Source organism: Mauremys reevesii, linkage group 2, assembly GCF_016161935.1.
Source record: "Mauremys reevesii isolate NIE-2019 linkage group 2, ASM1616193v1, whole genome shotgun sequence".
Lineage (NCBI taxonomy): Eukaryota > Metazoa > Chordata > Testudines > Geoemydidae > Mauremys > Mauremys reevesii.
Genome location: NC_052624.1, coordinates 200,036,584 through 200,052,437, shown reverse-complemented (window position 1 = coordinate 200,052,437; position 15,854 = coordinate 200,036,584). Strand labels below are relative to the sequence as shown.

At 45.4% G+C, this 15,854-nt stretch overlaps 1 protein-coding gene across 2 annotated transcripts in view; it reads left to right on the top strand.

Moving 5' to 3' along the window:
• Positions 1-5,599: 5,599 nt before the first annotated feature.
• Positions 5,600-15,854, top strand: part of RAB31 (RAB31, member RAS oncogene family) — a 99,827-nt gene continuing 89,572 nt past the window's right edge. The window contains exon 1 of one of the 2 annotated variants that reach the window (XM_039526624.1): positions 5,600-5,761. In XM_039526624.1, coding sequence (XP_039382558.1) covers positions 5,738-5,761 — 24 coding nt within the window. In that variant the 5' untranslated portion in view covers positions 5,600-5,737. Of the gene's footprint in view, positions 5,777-15,854 lie in introns of both variants that reach the window. The other variant, XM_039526623.1, reaches the window with a different exon arrangement.

Below are 15,854 nucleotides of genomic sequence, written 5' to 3'. Positions count from 1 at the left end.
AAACATAAAAAACAATACAGAAGCAAGGATTTCACAACTATATAAAGACATAAGGGGTTCCCAGCTGTGTCTATTGATAAGTGAGTTCTTACCAGACAGAAAACTATCAAACTAAATGTCCTTTTCCATCCTCTAGGCCAGGGGTAGGCAACCTATGGCACGGGTGCCGAAGTCAGCATGTGAGCTGGTTTTCATGGCACTCAAATTGCCTAGGTCCTGGCCACCAGTCCAGGGGGCTCTGCATTTTAATTTAATTTTAAATGAAGCTTCTTAAACATTTTAAAAGCCTTATTTACTTAACATACAGCAATAGTTTAGTTATATATTATAGACTTATAGAAAGAGACCTTCTAAAAATGTTAAAATCTATTACTGGCACGTGAAACCTTAAATTAGAGTGAATAAATGAAGATTCGGCACACCACTTCTGAAAGGTTGCCAACCCTTGTTCTAGGCTCTTCCCTTTCTCTGGAGGTGATAGATCGGATCACCTTCCTAACAGCCCCAGATTGCCTTATTTCAGTATGACTACACAGGGCCTCAGACTATCACAGTGAGAGAAGGCCCTTACACAGATTCTTTCTTTTATACCTCTATAACTAGCTCAATAATAAACATATACCTAAATTCTTAAAGTATAGGCCTTTACAGACAGGCTTGAATATCTATATCCTAATACTCCACCCCTTTTTTTTCTTTTGGGATCCTCCTGCCTCCTGGAAAAGCATAGGACATATGGCGACACACTTCCTGATAGGGCCAGGCATCAAGGTAGAAAGTGTTGATGCTCCATCTGTCCCACTGCCCCTTGTGTAGTACCGTGCCCTGCACCTTCTCTCTTACGGGCATACCACACCTATTCCAATTAGTGTTCCAGACTTCCCATTACAGTGGGCCCAAGAAGGTTGAGTCCGGGTTGTCTAGTACACTGAGGGGGAGGGCTTACTACATTACATATAGGTTATAATTACTGGCTGTTCACTAGGCGGTTGTGCCCCCCTTAATCGTTTCCATATACAACGTAACACAAATACAGTTAACACCAGCTGCTATGATAATTCACAGCAACACTCAGAGTCCTGACCACTGCAGTATGGTCCAACATCCTGGCCACCACCAAAAACACTGCTTCTCCTCCTTTGATAGGGTTAAAATTTTGTCAGCGCCATCCTGTAGTGTGTATTGTAAGTGTGTTCAACTGTTGGCGCTTGCAGCAAGTTGCTCTTGTAATCTTTGTGTACTTTTGTCCATATTGTGTGTCCATTGAATATCCACAGTGAAATTTGGTATTGTCCAAACCAGTTCAACTACTTGGTACAGTATGGGGTAGTAGGTGCTGGTTTGATTGTTTACAACGATTAAGTCCACTGATCCATTGGTGCACCATAGTCCAGGTGGCAGTGCATAGAAGTTCATAATCTGGTTATATACTGGAAGGATTTTGCCTCCTAGTATTATATAGCAGGATCGCATACATTCCCAACAGAATACACTGTACCCCATATACATTACCCCTAAATGCCCCCCTTTGCAATAGGCCATTGATCCTGCTCCTCCATAGTAATAGGAAAGGGGCACATCCATATTCCTCCTCTGGATATACAACTGCTTAATGTGATGACAGTCCAATTTATCCCATTCCACCACCCCCATCTATTTCCTAGTGGCTCCCAACGCGCTCCCCCTTCCCTAGTTACTCCCATAGGGCTCAAGGGGACTACCTTATTTGGATTTCCTTCCCATGGTATCACAGTAACAATTACACAAGAACTCTCCCCACAGGTGGGGGATGTTATTTTCCAGGCAGATGGGTATGTTTTTGCAATTGTGGATAAATATGGGCTAGCCTCCCGATTTAATACTGAAGGCCATTGTTCTGACCAAGCATCTCTCATAATATCCATTAACATTATCAACTGAGCATTTTGAATACCTACACATACTTCTCCCCATGTTAATCTTCTGAAGCCATCCCCTACCCATGTCACCAGGTCCCCTGCCCAATGAGTTAACTGCAAGTTTACCTCTACTGCTGTCCTCCACCCTGTGGCAACTGCCGATAGTTGTGCCATTAATTAATTAATTTGTTGTTGAAATTTTACATTTTGGCTTACTAACTGTTTGGTTACCCACTCATCCCCCAGATTCCATGTACCCAGCATAGTGTTCCCTGCTGCCTGCAATCCCCTTTTTCGATTACGATTCCAGCTGTGTCCCCTCACCCATCAACTGAATTGTTGTTTCAATCCTGTTATGTACATACTACAGTTAGGATGAATTTGGTCCATCCACCATTCCTTGGGGCATACCACCCATGTAATAGAGTGAAAGGATATGTTAAAAAGTGCTGGCTGCACCTGCTCCCACAATGGCTCCCATACATTTGCTCATCGGGGAATATTTTCGGCTCCAGGCTGTGGCCCCTTTAAATTTGGATTCTTTCAACTTGGCATTCATATCACCTGTAGGGTTACATTGTGTAAAATGGTTAACTCATCATACACCCAGCATCCCAAAGGGGATTTTACGCCCAATGTAATATGTACATAACAATCACACCTTTGGGGATTATTTTCCATGGAAGTACCATTGTTGTTACATACGGTAACGTGACACCCTAAATGTGGGGCCCTATTTTCCCCAGAGGGTTTATTCGCTCCAGGACACCAGAGGGTTATATTCTTTGGACCCTCTGTACCAAACCACATAGCTGGGTAACTGTGTTTTCCACTATCATTAATCATGGCAGCACTCAGGGAGTACCATGCAATATTTCCTGATAAATCTGATATTCTCCACTGGGTGGGGATTCCCCCATCTAATCCATAAACCATGTACCAACATTGCCAAATTCCTGTTGGAGTATTAGTGGCACATCTTTCTATGGGGAGATTCTCATAGTCTTTATTAGCTTTATTACCACAGGTTGAATGTGTAGCCATCCATGTGTTTCCTCCTTTTGATACTTCACATCGTGGAATCTGAATAGAATTTGTAAATGTGACAATTGTGATTAGCACTAGTAATTGTTCCATCCAGGGACAGGGAATTTTTATCCTTTTCTTCTTTTTGATTTAACCTGTAATACACACATAACAAAATGTACACGTCCCCTTTCCCAATTCCCTGTTTGTACCTTTTTATTTGTGTGCAATGAACCCACTCCCGTCCTCCATTCTCTGTACCCAATAATAGCAGACTGGACCCTAGTTGGTCAAAGACAAGATAGGGGCCCTTCCATTTAGGAGCTAGGAATGGATGGTGTTGACCTGGAATCTTGTACATCACAAGATCTCCCACCATGGGTAGATCACGCTCCCTGGGCAGGTCATACCATGCTTTGACTCTTGCTGCTCCTTGCTGGTCTCGCCAGGCCACTGCCTGCTATACCTGTTTTACATGGTCGATTAGAGTTAAAATCCATTCTTGTGTTAAGCCGTGTGTAGTGACTTTCCCAGGTACTGGGGTAAGTAGATGTTTCCACTGTTCCATGGGCCTTCCCATGAGAACCTCGTATGGAGAAAATCCTGTGCCTTTGATTCTCGGGCCCTTATTCTCATTAAGATAAAGGCAGTAATTGTGACCAATTTTTCCCTCCCATTTCCACACCCTTTCTTAGCTCATTTTTAATGGTGCGATTCATGCATTCCACCTGTCCCACAGCCTGTGGGTGATAAGCAATATGGAACAATTGTGTGATTCCAGTGAAGGCTGATAGCTCCCCTAATAGATCTGACCAGAAAGCAGCTCCTTGGTCTGAGTCACTCACCTTTGGGACTCCTCAGCGAGTGAATACTTCATTTACCAGTATTTCAGCAGTTACTCGGGCAGTTTGATATTTTGTGAGGAAAGCTTCCCCTCACCTGCTGAAAGCATCCACTACCACCAACATGAACCGTTTTTTCCTGTGATCTGGTGGTAGGGGTCCTGTGTAATCAATTTGTATCCTTTCCCAAGGTCCCCTTAGGGCTTGTCTCATTAATTCTCCCCTTAGCACCTTGTGAGGTGGGTCGTGACTGGCACAGTCCAAACAATGTTCCAGATGTGATTTTAAATCAGCTGCCATTCCTGGCATGCTGCTGGTAGACGGGGTGCTGCAGCGCTGAACACCAGCATCCCCTTCCCAGTGGCAGATGGTGCAATATGACTGATATCCGTCTTCATCATCAGCCCGTGAGTACTCCTGGCTGGCCTTGGTGAGGTCGGCCGGGGCGCCTGGGTAAAAATGGGAATGACTCCCGCTCATTCCCGGCAGATGGTACAAAACGGCTGATAACGGTCCTCATCATAGCAACTGGAGGCTGAGCTCCATCAGCCTCCCCTTTTCATGTCTAAAGAAAAGATTCTGTACTGCCTGGACTATCATAGCAGCTGGAGGCTTCCTCCCCCTCATTTTATCTCACTAAAAAGTCAGTGTTTCTTATTCCTGCATTCTTTATTATTTCATCACACAAATGGGGGGACACTGCCACGGTAGCCCAGGAGGGTTGGGGGAGGAGGGAAGCAATGGGTGGGGTTGTTGCAGGGGCACCCCTTAGAATGACATGCAGCTCATCATTTCTGCGGAATCTCTGGGGCTCTGACATGGAGCGGCTGTGCTCTCTGGTTCTCTAGTACACTTGCCCCATATTCTAGGCAGGACTGACTCTATTTTTAGACAAAACATAAAGAAGGGAATGACCGGGGGAGTCATTCCCATTTTTGTCCATGCGCCCCTGGCCGACCTCAGTGAGGCCAGCCAGGAGCACCCATGACAGCAGCAGACGGTACAAAACGACTGATAACCGTCATCTCATTGCCAATTTACAATGGCAGACGGTGCAATAGGGATGGTAACCATCTCTGCTACCTTGCAAAGGCAAATGAATGCTGCTGTGTAGCACTGCAGTACCGCGTCTGTCAGCAGCATCCAGTATACATACGGTGACAGTGACAAGGCAAAATGGGCTCCATGGTTGCCATGCTATGGCGTCTGCCAGGGCAATCCAGGGAAAAAGGGTGCGAAATGATTGTCTGCCGTTGCTTTCACGGAGGAAGGATTGAGTGACGACATTTACCCAGAATCACTCGTGACACTGTTTTTGCATTGGGATCTCAACCCAGAATTCCAATGGGCGGGGGAGGCTGCGGGAACTATGGGATAGCTACCCCCAGTGCAACGCTCCAGAAATCTACGCTAACCTTGGTACATGGGCGCACACCGCCGAATTAATGTGCTTAGTGTGGCCGCGTGCACTTGACTTTATACAATCTGTTTTACAAAACCGGTTTATGTAAAATTGGAATAATCCCGCAGTGTAGACATACCCTCATTCAGTGACTGTCAAGGGAGACTCCTGTATTTGGGATTCATCACTCAGGCACTCTGGGTAATGACACCCTTGGCTCTGTGTGGTGAACCCGCGCGGTGCACAGTGGCTGGGGACCAGGCGAGGGCTTTCCTGGCCCGGCTAATCTGAGCGCTTCGCTGTCATTGCCGGGCAGCGGGGGGTCCTGGTGCCTCCAGGGAGCAGAGCTGCAGAGTCCCAAACCGCCGCTCTGCTGAAGTGGAGAGATTCGTGTGTGTGTTGGCCTGGGGGGAGGAAAGCTCCAAAAAGGACGAGGAGGAGCTGGGACTGTGCTCATGTGACCGGTGGCGGCTCAGGCAGCGCCGCAGCTGCTTTTCCGTTCCCCACTCGGGAGAGCCGGCCGGGGAGTGACTCCGCCGGACGATGCGAAGCGGCGTCTCCCCACGCAGATGATGGCGATACGAGAACTGAAAGTGTGTCTGCTTGGAGTGAGTAGCGGCGTGCGCCGGGCGGGTGGCGGGGCTCGGCTTGGGCAGGGGGCCCCCCAGCACAGGCTCACGAGAGCGAGACCAGGCTGCCAGCCGCCCTGCGTGCGAGGCTCCCGGGAAGTTTGCGCCGAGTTCCTTGCGGACGGACTTTCTTTGTCCCCGGCTCCTCTTTGTGCCTGGCGTGGCGGAGCCCGCGATAAAGGGAGCTGCTTGGGCCCGCCCGCGTCCCCGCTTGGGCTGTGCTCCGGGAAAAGGCATTTGCGGGGAAGTTGTTGTGCTAAGGATGTGGGCAGCTGGGCATTTTTTCGTCCAGATTGTCTGTGGTCTCGCTCCACTTCTCCCCCACCCCCGTCAGTTCCCTTCTGCGCCGGGTGGGGGACTGAATGTTCTGTTTCCTGGAAGACACCATTTCCAGCTGGGACAAGGGCCTGCTGCACCCCCCCCCCCAAACCTATGGACCTTTGCCCTCCACTGTCCCGCGCTAAGTGTCTCTCCAAACATGGATTGGGGGGGCTGTGTTTATTATCGAACTTTTAATGCTCCAGAGTTCAATGCACAGCTTACAGGGTGCTAGTGCATTAAGTGGAAGGAAGCGTTGTGGTACACAGATCATACCGGCCAAATAATAGATCCCACTCAGCTGAAAAAGTGCTTGTCTCTCCCTTTTTGAGGGTTTTATTATCTGGCTGTGGTAAATTCCTTCAGACTGAAACTTGGTATACAACATACCAGGTTCCTGGGTGGGATTTTTTCTTTCCAAAAGGAGATAAATTTGGCTGTTGAAATGAGATGCTGTTTATACAGCCATGGAGGTTAACCCATCTCTCTCTCTCTCTCTCTTTTTTTAATCATAAATTTTCATAGATCATTTGAAGTGAACGAATTTCACTGCGTTTTGTTTACCTTTTGTCTTTCACTTACCTTGGACAAGGAAAATTATCATTAGTCCATGTTAATTGTTGTTTCTAGTGATTTTCACTTTCTGGTTCTTAACTACTAGCCAAGGCTGCAATGTTTGGGCAGCAAACAGCGAAGGGGAATTTTTAAATCCAAACTATTATTTCCATTGAAGTTTTAAAAGTGAATTTCATATATAAGAGCAAAACCTAAAATTTTGCTGGAATCTGTTTCTTTGAACCTCTTGATTATCCAGTCCTTAATACTTGCCATATACTATCTACTTAATCTAAACGATTCTTGTGGGATGCGGGACACCTCACAGCATCTGATTTACTTTCACAACATACTCCTGGAGTGTTCTTAGAGCTTCTGTTGCAACAAACTAGGATGGATAAAGAATTCTTACAGAAGAATGCCTCTTCCAACTTCAGTCTTGCTTACACTAGAGAAACTTTTGACAAATGGCCTGTCATTATTACCATTCGTCTAACTGAACCAATGTTAACAAGGGTAAACAAGATTTTTCAAAATCTCTGTAGTGTAGAGAGGGCATTATTGTTACCCCATGTCATCACTTGTTTCAAATACCCCTAAATAAGATTTTTCATGGCATTTGCTGTGTGCTTTGTACATTGACTTCAGTGGAGTTACTAAAACTTGGTCTAATGAACTCATAACAGAAGTTTCATTCTGTATAATAGTAATTTCTTTTTGCTTCTTCTCTTTCTGCATTTGAAACAATAATGTTCTTAGGTTTGTGATTTGGATCTACTCTCTGCCATTCACAAAAATAACCTTGCATTAAAATGTGCTGATGAAATTACTCTATGAATATTAGTTAAGCACAGCATGTAAAAATTCAGAGCTTTTGAGAGTCTCTGTCATAGAATTTCATGTAAGTTTTAAAAACAGGATAAGTCATCTGTATGGATACAAAGATTTTATATCATACCCCCATGCAACCGAGAATAGCTTTATAAACTTAGATATGTATAGTGAACTATTTTAATGCAATATAAATGAGTTACCACTTTAAAAAACACTCACTAACCAAATTTTTCAGTGCCTTGGTGTTGGCGTTTACACAAGTACAAAGTAGGTGTAAATGAAGAGTTTTGCCCAAAGTAGTTGGCAATAATCATTCTTCCCTCGCCAATGAAAATCTCTGCGTTCATCTTTAAAATTGTATAGATGCAAAAGTAAACGCAGTTTACTCAAACTTGAGAAGTCTGTGTTAGAACAAGTAAATGCTTCTTTTTCCCACAAACAGCAAATCCTGTAATCGTGGTGTTTATAGAGGCAGAAGCAGTCTTACGAAATGACATTCCTCTTGCAGTAAATTTATTGCTATTTTGTAACATTAAATGTAAGAGTTCTGTAGGATTTTTGTTGTTGTTTTGTTTGTTCTAAGGCAAGGAGAAGAACATACAGAACAACTACATGTGCTGTGAATTCAAAACTATTCAATACATTCACAAAAAAATTAGGGTAGCAGAGGAAACATTTAAGAAAACATGAAGAACTACAGTTACATCAGCCTTGTAGTTACTGAGAGGAGGTTCCCTCCTGAGTCTTAATACACTTTAGTTCTACAAAACCATTCACTGCTGATCACAGTCATCTCACTTACCATGGAGGCTGGCAGTCAAGTTTTTCAAGACTTCAAAAGGCTTCATCTGACAGATTCACTGCCTACCAGCAAAGACAGATTTCCAGAATTGGCCAGTTGAGTGCCTGCCAGTGAGAACAAGTTCATCCATTAATCTTTTGGTCTACTTAAAAGAGCTCTCTGCAGGACGCCAATCCAAAATAGAGCCTGAAGATCTAACAAAAGAAACCTTAGAGTTATCTTTTTAATAGTTCCTAGGATCTAGTTTCATACATGTTATGAAATGGGATAGGTCCAGCAGCAATGTAACCAGTAGGCCACTTGGTAATCAGTAAAATCTGAGGCACCTAAATCCTATAAAACATGCAAATCCTTATGCAAGAAATTGCAAGAAACGGAGATCCTGGGAACATCAAGTCAGATTTTGAACCCATCTCCCTCCTCCATTTCTGAAAATAGCTCTAGATTACATTTCTCAATCAGACTACGGAGGAAGACCTCTCTTGTCCTATCCCAAACCAGTTCCCATTACAGTGTACAAACCTGCACAGTGCAAAGCATCTGAAATCTGCCTGTAGCTGCCCAGCTGACAATTCCCGATTGGGAACTGTCAGCTGGCATAGAGCAAAACCAGCTCTTGCACAATTTGCAAACTCTCCATCCCAGTGTAGAAGGTGTGTGTTGTGGGAGAGACCAGAACCATCCACCACTCTCAGCTGACCATTAGGGACAACAGCCAGCTATTGTGAACTACATAGCAGCATTCCATGGCTGGGGCTGGAGCCACTGTAGGAGAAATGGAGACCTGTAACTGGTTCCTTGATGCCCCAGTCCTCCTGCACTGAGCACATCTTAGCACAGGAGAGAATCTGGCCCAATGTTCTTGATGTCAGTGTACTGACACTCAGATTTGGAGATCCAGGCTATATTTCACCATTTACTCATCAAAAGTGAGTAGCTCATTGTTTTTAAAACACATGGGTAGAAGGAAAAGCTTGATTTCTTGCAGTCTCCACCTCACGAAGCTCAGGAAAGTGTGCGGTACAGTACTGTAAGATGAAAGGAGAAATCTCTCTCCCTTTTATGAGAAACCTTTAGACCAGGGTTTCTCAACCTGTGGGTGGGACCCAAAACTGGGTCGCCAGAATGTTTCAAAGGGTTGCGTAGCAGCTCCTGTCCCACAGGGCTGGCTGGGCTCACCTCCCAGCTCCAGGCACCGCAACCTCTGGGAGCCCAGTGCCACTCAGGTTTGGCCCAGCCATCGTGATAACAGGAGTCCAGGTGGGCAAAATTTGAGTGAGTGGCACTGCAACCCCATGAACCAGGTCACAACTCCACTCACACAACTTTGGTCCAGTCAAGGGGGCAGGGCCAAATGTGAACAGTGGTGCTATCCTAGAGGTTGCAACTCCTAGAGCCAAGAGCCAAGCCCAGCCAGCCCCCCTGCATAGTAGCTGCAAGAGCTGCCACTGTGGGGTGAGTGCTGGACTCATCCCCTCCCCCACCCCTCCCCCCACCCGGGAGGCAGGACCCAAATGTAACCACCCCAGGCAGGGCGTCCACTCTCACACTATTTACTGGGTTGCGACAGGCCATAAACATTTACAAATTGGTCCTGAGCCCAAAAAGACTGAGAACCACTGCTTTAGACAGCATTTTAAGACTACATGCTCCTGGAGGATGGGCCCTCATGTTGTGTCTAATGAGACATGAACAGAAGAGTGATGAAAGGGAACCTCAGGGCAAACCTGTCCTAATCTAACCCAAATTTATACACAGGTTAATTTTAGGATTAGGTTCTAAGATGCTTGGTGAGCATAGATTCATAGATTCCTGGCCAGAAGGGGCCATTATAATTATCTAGTCTGACCGGCTGTGCAGCACAGGCCATAGAACTTCCCAAAATAATTCCTGGAGCAGATCTTTTAGAGAAACATCCAATCTTGATTTAAAAATTTGCCAGGTAATGCTTGGTAATTGTTCCAGTGGTTAATTACCCTCACTGTTAAAAATTTATGCCTTATTTCCAATCTGAATTTGTCTAGCCTCAACTTCTAGCCATGGGGTGGTGCTCTGTTACTCATGATTCAGTGAGGAGAAATAATTTGAGGGGAAGCAGGTTGCGCTTGCTGGTGGGCTGTCAAGGACATTGCGCCTCACTAACGTTGCAAGGTATTGAGCAGCTAGCTGTGAATTATCCTGTTTTCTTAGAACTTTTGGGGACATTTCAGTGTGAGTGGCCCCATGGCTGCCTCTTCTCTTGCTTTCTTCTGAGTAGAGCTATTACAGCTGAATATGCTATTACTCCTGGATAGCAGTATGAATAATGTAAAATAGCCGTGGCACATATTTTGCAAATACTAGGTTTCACTTAACCATGTATGCCATGGTCATGCCCCGTCTTTGCCCCTATAAGAACTTCATATTCACTTCCTCCTGTTCACCAGGGCTCAGAGATTTGCTTGCGTTACCTAGCTCTGTGCAGAGAAATCTAATCATTCTGCACAGGGGTTGAGTAAATTGTGAATGCTTGCACTTTGGAGCTCTACTCTTCTTTCTGCAGCCTGTAGGACTGAGGTAGAGCTTCTTGCCAAGTTCTGACATAATTGCTGTGTGGCTACTACTAACAAGGTTTCCAGCCTTTGGACTGAGGCTGTGCTCCTTAACTTGTTACATTTTAGGGAAACTGTTAGCTTGCCCTGGTAGGGCTTCAGGAGGTCGCTTATTAGTTTTTATCTGCTGTGACCTACCTGCTCCTCTGCTTTCTTTATTTACCAAGGTTTTATGGTATGTCTGGGCATGTGTTACTTGTACAGTACTGTACAGGTGTATCAACTGCCAGTGTAAACATATGCAGATTATAGAAAAGTGGTCAGAATTCTTTGATAATGTAGGTAATCTGGAACACGTTGTTAATTTTAGTAAGGATAAAATCTCTCCGGCATTCCAGTTGTGATGACATGATAAACTAGGGGAAAAAATAGGGCCTGGACTGCAATTGAATGTGGAGCCGTTTTCTGTAGCAAAATCTTTCTGTAAAAATTGAAACATTTAATGTACCATTTAATTTAGCCATTACATTGCAAGTGTCTCTCTGAATATCTTTAAATTATACTAGTGTTTAAAAAAACAACACAACGTATTAAATCTGACCTGCCTCCAAAAACCGTTATGTTATAGGGTTACCATCCCTGGAGTGAGGGGCTGGGCTGGGGTGGGGAAATCGAGGCACAGTGGAGAAGGGGGGTCCATCCCTGGAGTGAGGGGCCAGGGTGAGGAAATTGGGGCATGTGAGGTGGAGGGGTCCATCCCTGGAGCGAGGGGTTGGGGTGGGAAATCGGGCACTGTGGGGTCCATCCCTGGAGCGAAGGGCGGGGTGGGGAAATTGGGGCACAGTGGGGCGGGGGTCCAGCCCTGGAGCAAGGAGCTGGGGTGGGGAAATCAGGGCACAGCAGGGCGGTGTGGGGCAGACACGTTCCTCGATCTCCCCGACAGCGCCAGTACCTGCTTTGGAGCCCGGTCCGGGAGTCAGACAGTTCTCTCTGTCAGGCTGGGGGGTGGGAAGAGCAGCAGCTGTTAAGCAGAGCCGCTCCTCCAGATCCCAGCAGCAGCTGCTGCTTTTCCCACCCCTCAGTGGCGGAGGCCGGTTACTGCAGGTAAGCAGACAAAGCTGACTGGATGCTGCCAGTTTCCCTTTTCGACCGGATGTTCCGCTTGAAAACCGGACACCTGTCAACCCTAGGCTATTATTTGTACAATGGTAGACCAGAGGTCTTTGTCAGGATTGGGGCCCCATTGTGCTAGGCACTGTACAAACATTAAATAAAAGAGTCCTTGCCAGAAAGAGTTTACAATCTGAGGATCCAATCCTGCAATTGGCTCTATGGAGGCAGATCTTTATGCTGACATGGGGTCCCAATGAAGTCAGTGGGGCTCCAGATGGGTGCAGGGGTCCATCCACACATAATATACTGTAGTTTTGTGGCATAAAGAGGAACAAAATGTAATGGATGAGTGCAGAAGACAAGAGTGGAAGTGAAAGGATTGCAAGATTATGTCTATTAGCTAAATGTAGATTTCATTAATTTTTTTCTTTATGTACTGAATAGCAAGATGAATGAACAAGAGAGACTGAATCACTGACAGGCTATTTTCCAGTCAGTGATACATCACTAACTTTTGTTCACTCATCCATGGGTGGTGGGTATCATAGGCTGGGGAAGGCTGTGCCTTCCCAAACAGCCAGGTGTGGCCCCATCCATGCTCTGCCCTCAGGCTCCCTCCTGCTTCCTGCTCTGGCCACTCTTTCCAGTTCCCCGGGCAGTGGCCCCGGCTTGGGCTCAGACTGGGGCTGGCACTGCTCTTCGGGGATGGGAGGACTGGGGCCGCACCATCCACCCTCCAAGCACTCTGAGGCTGGGGGGACTGGGGCCATGCCACTGACACACCGGGGCTGGGGGAGCTGGTGCTGATCTGGGGCTGGGGCCAGTGGCTGTGATGGGGGGCTCTGGGCTGCAGTGTGTGTGTGGGGGGGGGGGGAGGGGGGGACGACGACGATGAAGGGGCGGGGCCTCAGCTGGAAGGGGCGGGGCTGGGAATTAGCCTCCCCCAGCCAGCAGTCCACATGCCACCCATGCACTCATCTTATTATTAAAAATAATTAAAAAAAATATCAAGGCTACACTTAGGTCTAAATTTCCATGTTCCTGTTTTCCTCTTTCACCATTCACATGTTAGAAATAGCAGAAAACTGTGGAATTTTGACTTATATATTTTGTGTGTGGGAACTACAACCCAACAACAACTGCCTAGAAAAATCAGTTAGATATTGACTGAGAAATGTAATTTATTTCTTTTGTTTTGGTAAACAAATATGGTACGTTTAGAAGCGTAAGTTAGCTTTTTTCCTTTTTAATAAGCCTGATGAAACGTTTTTATAAAGGGTCAGATTCAAATGTTCGTGACAGTGTAGTGTTGGACATTGAACAATGGATCTGCTAAATGCAGAATGCTACAGAATCCAGAATTTTCTGTCTTAAATGCTTTTCTGAACAGTTTCCAACACTTTTTATTATTATTTATTCTTCCTAAAGTTTGGGAGGATTATTTAGTAAAATTATTTAGGAAAAAATAAACAGAGGCCACATTCTGCTCTCATTTACACCTGTACAACCTGACTGAACACACAAGGCCAGGGATCGGCAACCTTTGGCACGTAGCCCGTCAGGGAAATCCACTGGCGGGCTGGGACAGTTTGTTTACCTGCAGCTCCCACTGGCTGCGGTTCGCTGCTCCAGGCCAATGGGGGTGGCGGAAAGCGGCGTGGGCCGAGGGATGTGCTGGCCGCCGCTTCCTGCAGCCCCCATTGGCCTGGAATGGGGAACCTCGGCCAGTGGGAGCTGCGATCGGCCGAAACTGCGGACACTGCAGGTAAACACACCGTCCCGGCCCACCAGTGTATTTCCCTGACGGGCCCTGTGCCAAAGGTTGCCGATCCCTGCATTAGGCCCTGGTCTACAGCTACAAACTTATGTCAATTATAACTACGTCACTCAGGGATGGGTAAAATCCATCCCCCTAAGCGTGCAGTTATACTGACTGACAGCACCTCTCGGGGAGGTGGAGTACCTACACCAATGGGAGAAGCTCTCCGTTTGGTGTACATAGCATCCTCACTAAGTGTTACAGTGGCACAGCTGCACCTGTAGTTCTGTAAGTGTGGACAAGCTCTAGGTTTGCACCAGCATAACAGAAGGCAGAAGTGGGCTCACAAGATATTTCACTATTTACTAGTAACCAGACTAGAAAAGGGATTCCTTTGTGCAGCAGTTTGTTGTTTACAGAACTGTGTGATGTTCAGTGCTTAACATGCATTTCTGAGCTGTTGATTATACTTGTTTACTAGCTGAGGGCTTTCCATGGGATGGGGTTATAATAAATAAATTGTATGCAAGTTGTGGTTATTCTGCATGTTAAATCATATTACTACATTTTGGTTTCCAGATTATTGCAGAGTGCTTGTGCATTTTTGCTGTTGTACCTTTCCGTCTTCTCAGGATCTGTTACTTTTCTTTCTTAGTAATTCAGAAACAATTAGATTCCATCTTTCCACCAAAATGAGGAATTGGAATCAATAGTAAACTCCATTTTCTAGATAACACTTGCATGTCATCTATGGCTTTGCTAAGGAAACTCATGCTCAGGAAAATGTAATGGAGCAAACTGAAGCATTCCCTGTAAGAAACTATCCTGTAAATTCTCTTGACCATTATGTCAGATGATCACCAGATGACTGACTTTGAAAAACCAAAGCCACTCTTCACATTTACAGATCAAGAGCTTTTGATTTGTGTGATTTATCCTTACAGTTCAATACTTTTTCCTGTAAGGGCAACCAGAAAGGAAAGTGTTTTTTCCTAAGGACATATCTTTATAATTGTAGAAAGACCTGTCCATCATTCAGTTCTGGTTTAATTATTTTCTTTAAAACATAGTTAAATGTTTGGGGATGGGGGGTGGGGGGAGAGAGAAAAAAAGGAAAACCTACAAAAGGCAGCTTACAGAGGAAGAGTAGATCTCTAAAAGACATGGCTAACATTAAGCAGGGTGTTTTGTGTTGTTTTTCTCCTTAAAATGGAATCTAAGCAGTGTGCTCTCAAGCTTTTCAAACGTTCGTGCACACATAAGGGCTTGAACATGTGAAAACTCATATATGTGCAGGTAAATACCAATTTGTGCAAATGTATCAGTATGTGCATGTGCAAAGCAAGGGTTGCATGGGTGCTTTGGACCTTGCACCATGCGCAAGTTGGATATGCACACACACATGCATGTGGTATGCAACCCTTGATTTGCACATACACATTCAAGCACAAATTAGGATTATTTATGCTACATTTAAGTTTGCATGCATGCATGCCCTGAGGTGCACATGATTGGTTGAAATCAGGACCTTTATGGCCATAATGTTTAGATACATTTTTTCCTCCTTTAAAATTTTATCAGTGAATAGGTATACATTTAAGGGTGTATTTTCCTATTCAAACTTCTGCATTCACTGCACAAAGGAGTGAAAAATCATTTACATGTTAATGAAAATGTCTTCCAGGAAGCTGTTGCCTATTCTTATTAGTGATCAAGTGGCCAGATAATTTCAATATATGCAATAAATGTGTTTGCCTAATTAGCCAGCGACAAGGGCACAACCCACTCGAATTAGACATGTTAATTCTAAACCAATAATGGGAAGAAAGAAGTTAAAATTTTGTTCATTTTTAACTGTAAAGAAGGGGCTGTTTAATCATAACTGGATTGGGGCTTTAAAGCAAAGACCTTTACCGGGTGAACACTGTGAAGGGAGCATGCTGCTATTGGATTCCTGGGGGAATTTATCTGACCACCCAGAATTCCCCTTAGGACATACTGACAGTCAATGCTAGAGTGGCCCTGGTAGCACTGCTATACTTAAAACAAATGCATTGTGCACTCCTGTCCCCCTGGCCAGTGTTATGGGGGTGAATGGACACGGACCCTCCTCTTACAGGCTCCTGGCAGCCCTCGCAGGGAGTA